General features: G+C 40.0%; 1 protein-coding gene across 2 annotated transcripts; it reads right to left on the bottom strand.

Annotated features, from left to right (window-relative positions):
* Nucleotides 1-442: 442 nt before the first annotated feature.
* On the bottom strand, nucleotides 443-3,915 carry LOC122002779 (PH domain-containing protein DDB_G0287875-like). 2 transcript variants are annotated; one of them, XM_042558095.1, is made up of 6 exons: nucleotides 3,709-3,915; nucleotides 3,521-3,561; nucleotides 2,370-2,500; nucleotides 1,943-1,990; nucleotides 1,116-1,546; nucleotides 443-1,053 (listed from the first exon to the last, which is right to left on the bottom strand). In XM_042558095.1, the coding sequence occupies exons 5-6, from the start codon at nucleotides 1,536-1,538 to the stop codon at nucleotides 634-636; spliced, it is 843 nt and encodes a 280-aa protein (XP_042414029.1). In that variant the 5' UTR covers nucleotides 1,539-1,546; nucleotides 1,943-1,990; nucleotides 2,370-2,500; nucleotides 3,521-3,561; nucleotides 3,709-3,915; the 3' UTR covers nucleotides 443-633. The 2 variants fall into 2 exon arrangements, with proteins under 2 accessions (XP_042414029.1, XP_042414028.1); XM_042558094.1 differs by lacking the exon at nucleotides 1,943-1,990.
* Between the last annotated feature and the right edge of the window lie 838 nt (nucleotides 3,916-4,753).

Here is a 4,753-nt window from a genome sequence, read left to right as displayed (position 1 = left end):
GCGGCAAAGAGGAAAGCCGAAGTTACACTCTCTCCAATTTTTCAAAAGTCGTGAGGCGGTCTGGTCGATGTTGATGATCACTCAGCTCGGAGAGAGTTGGAAGAATGTGACGTCATTCAACAGGCCAAGACACAAACTCAGGCAACTGGACATAGAAGAATTGAGACTTCCAACCCTTATTGGAAGAAGACATTCCCTCGAAGAACTTGCACTCGATCCGGGATTGCACCATGAAGACACCCGGTTCTGAGCGTTTGAGGAAATAGAAATGATAGAAAAGCTGTGAAGTCAAAAGGATTTAATATAGGCGACCAAGAATCACCATTCCACACAGCGCGAAAGACATTATATTGGAGCTTAGATAAGGAAGCGGCTTGAGTCTTTCTTTAGATTACGTTGGGGTCAACCTCAAAACTAACAATTGCAGTTTAAAACCCAAAAGTGAACACACACGAACAGAATTTTTTAATACAATAACATCCAAAATGGTACTAGATCAGTCCGAAAATGATAATGTATAGACGTATAGTTCACTAACAAAAGATTAGCTTCTAGTTGAAAGAGGGTGAAGGTTGTGAACCGAAGAGCTCCCGAGGTATATTCCGTAAGGCCTTGTAGGAATCTAAGAAATCTTCAGAAGCTCCTGCCGGTCGGTACTCGGTAGTCCTGAGCTCGGAATTGTTCGACGGCACCTACAAAACCTCGTTCAAAGAAGAGGGCAGCGCGGGAACCCGGCATGTCATTAAGCTCGAGCGAAGCTAGAAATTCCGCCTTGCGAGTATTCCACCTGTCTTCTTCTCCACCCTGGTAGGCAGCCATCTCAGCCTTTAAACGCGCATTCTCCTCGGTGAGACGAGTTTGCTCCTCCGCAGCGGATTTCTCTATCACCTGCCGGGCAGCTTCGGCTAGCTCTAGGGCAAGCTTCATGTCAGCGAGCTCCTTTAATAACTTGGAATTCTTGCTGCGAGCTTCCGCTTCTCTGGCCATGCTGGCTTTGTGAGCCTCTGCTAGGCGGGGAACCCGGAAGGCCAATTCCTTGTGGCGAGTCCACGCCTGAAAAACAGGTTAGAAGAGCCAAAAACTACATAAAAGTAGGGAGGCTAGGAATAACGTACTTGCATCAGCATGGCGGAGGTGTCTTCCAACAGATTCAGCAGAGAGAGTTGTTGGACAGGGCCTCGTTCTCCCTGCGCAAGGCTCGTCAACCTGGGATTGCGCAGAGAGGCAGGATGAGTCTTGGAGGAAGCATATGCAGGGGCTGGGTTAACTTCACTCCGGGGAGTGGGAGATGGTTCTGGAGGAAGCACTGCTAATGGAATTACAGTTGCAGGGGACGGTCGTTTTGCTCTCAGGCGTTTCATGCGGACACGTAGGGGCATCTCGTCCTCCGGATCAGAGGAGTGATCTCGGGTGACAGTGGCAGGGGTTGCTTCAGTAAGAGTAAAGCTCGCAGTACTCAGCGGTTCTTGTGTTGAGTCAGAGACTGGGGCATGCCCTTTCATTGATGCAAGGTGTTTGAGCATGGCAGCCTTCCACATTCTCTCAGCTGCAAGGGGCAAAAATTTTATTAAAAAAAAAAGTAAAAGAAAAGAAAGAAGGAGAAAGGAGAAACAGGGGAGAGCTGAGACCGATACTGTGAACAGTGGAATAGAAAATACCCGTTTCATCACGACGAAGATAAAACAGCTGGTGAAAAGGGGAAGGGGTTAGAGGCAAGTGAAGAAGGTGAAATACCATAAGCACTCCACGTAAAAGGCAAAAAGAATTAGGATAGGGAAATGCCAAAATAGACGGCACCACTGAAAGAAGTTAGGAGGAAACGAAATCCCCGACCATGAAAGAAGGTGGCAGAGATCGGAGAAGACGATGGGTAGTACGTGGGATAATCAGCTGGAAACCGTGGGGTGTTTCATAAATCGAAGAAGAAAGGAGCAGGACTCACTGCGGAAGAAGGGCAGCGAACAGAGCCGGTCCTTGTTGTTTAAAGGCCCTGGGCGAAATTATAAATTATGCCCCAATTTTAAAGAAAAAATCTCTACCTAACAAGGAAATCTTATGGAAAGCATATACGATCCACAATGCGATCCTCTATGTAAGTATAAGTAGCTTGCATTTAAATAAAATGACTGGAAATCAAGAACACCCACGAAGGATATATAAATCCAAATCGAAAGAACAAATGAAAAACATAAACCATCATCAAATCAAGCCAAATCTATGAATCTATGAATCTTAAATAATGCATCAACCAAACTGATTCTTGATTTGATACTCAAGTAACTAAATTGCCAACATAAATTGAATCATCAAATTAGCCTAAAATCTATGAATTGAAAACATTGCATCTCCAACATAGCTTTCAGACATACCCCTTGATCTTTAGATTTTCCACCGAATCCTTGATTATTTGTCCATGGAGATGAACTGCACCCCCAATTGGATCAGTTTCTTTGTAGGATTTTGTGCTCTTAGAAGTCCAGGTTGTGTATCCTTTGGGAATCTGTAGACCCAAAGAAGATATTGGAATTAAAATATTTACAATAATGAAGCTAAAAACAACCTTGCAAAGGATACATAAAATAGAAAAGAATTAAGTTATTCGCAGGATTCAAGAATATGCAAAATACATATGCAACTAAATTAATCAATCATAGAGTTCAGTTCATAACACTAAACGTTATAATAGAAAATGTACTTAAGAAAGTGCAACATGAGGGTTCTTCATATTACCAAGAAATGTACTTGATGTCACAGGGAGTTTCGTTGCAGGGAGCTTCGTCGCGTCGAGGGAATCTAGAGAAATGTTCTAGTGAGTCTAGAGAACAGTATCTCCATGTGGTGTATCCTTTTTTGTGTGTTTTTTTTGTTATTCTTGCAAACAACAAGTAAACATAGAGAACTAGAGTAGTATGAACCACCTAAAGATATTATTTAGTTTTTTTTTTTTCAACTTTTGCTTCTCAAAAATAAATTTTAAGATTATTTTTTGTACGAACCAAAAAATTTGGTCATGCTATTCTCTCCATACCTATTATTTTCTTGTGTATATTGGTATCCTCAATTCCACATATTACACATATTGTCCACCATGTCAAACTATTGATTTGACTTCGAGATACTTTGATCAAGTCAGGAGATGTGTTCGACCATAATTCTAGTTCAACGAACTTGACTAAGTTCTAAGGTAGAATTCCAACTTCTTGTGTTTAACAAATTGTTGCTATCTACTTGTTGTTCTTAATCATCATGAGTCTACTGAAGAAGAATAAGAAGAAATGCAGCAATTTCAATGGTCTAACCAACTACAATATTTTACTTTGTAACAACAACAATAAGAAGAAAAAGTCATCTGCTTGCTTGTGATAATAAGAACAATTTCTATTCAATTTGAAAAAGTAGAAATTTTGGAAAAATATAAGTATCGAAGAAGAAGAAGTAGAAATCATCTTCTTGTAATAATAAGCATAATTTCGATTTGAATTAAAAAACAAAAGTTAAAATTTTAGTAAAATCTAAGTACCTGAAGTAGGGGAGGAGGAAGTGTGCAGGATGATGATAGACCTGCATATTCAACCATCAAAGAAGTAATTGCAATCACTAAAAACCATAATCGATTGCACAATCGTATAAACAACAAAATCCTAATTAACTAGGCGAAGAATCGAAATCTGGTCACGGTTGCCCTAATTGATCAGAGAAATTACTAACCGGAGGAGCAGTCGTTGAGGTTGCTGATGTCGTAGGCCCTAGCGATATGGGTTGTCCTCTCGATGGTGAGGTTAAAGGCACTGGAGATGCCGGGTTGGTGAGGATGGCGGCCGAGGAGAATCGTCGTGAGTGAGCGTCTAGAGATAGGGCTTTGGAGTTCGAAGACGGCTTCGGCGATGAGAAACACGAGAGAGAAAAAACAGAATTTAGAATAAAAATGTTTATATATATATATATATATATTAGCTTTGGTGTTTTGGGGCCCTTAGTATTTTTGGGCCCTGGGCGGGGGCCCTGGTAGCCCTGGCCCAGGGCCGGCTCTGGCAGCGAAGCTCCGGCGATGGGAAGAAGGAATATGGGGGCCACTTTGCTGTCGAATACACGGGGGTAAAATCGGGTGATTGCGAGCCCCAGATAAAAAACCAACCTCGGGAAACAGCAGTCGATCTTTTTATTTTTATTTTTATTATTTTAAATTAATATCAGATATTAAATTTAAATCGATTAATTTGTTTAAGATGATCGACAGAAATTCGTAGACTCAATTCTTAAATTCAAAATTGAAAAGAAAAAAAAAAAACATGCCACTGGATCATTACTCCGGGCAACAGCAGTCGATATCTGGTGATATGCAAGGACAATAATGACGGCGGCGAATGACAAATGACGCGTCAGTAAACCCAAGGGATACAGCCGGGGCCGGAGGATGGGCAGATAAAAAAAATAAATCAGATCAATCATTTATGATTGAACGGGGTCATCATCATAATTCAATTATAATTAATTACATTTTTTTTAAATTCATCGTATTATAATTTAGATCAACATAAATCAACAATTAAAAATTATTTAAAAATTACTGATTATTTATTCTGACCCAAATTATAATTTAAAAAGAAGATGAATTTAAAATTTTTTTTAATAAATTATGATCAAATTGTAATCATAATTCAACTATAATTATAAATCATCCATCTTTAATCCATAGTTTTTATGAATTAGAGAAACTATCCTTAAAAGGATGGGCGCGAATCGTGAGAAATAA

The sequence above is a fragment of the Zingiber officinale genome, chromosome 7A (genome assembly GCF_018446385.1).
Source record: "Zingiber officinale cultivar Zhangliang chromosome 7A, Zo_v1.1, whole genome shotgun sequence".
NCBI lineage: Eukaryota > Viridiplantae > Streptophyta > Magnoliopsida > Zingiberales > Zingiberaceae > Zingiber > Zingiber officinale.
Note: the sequence above shows the minus strand (reverse complement) of the source record. Positions and strands in the feature narration are given on the sequence as shown.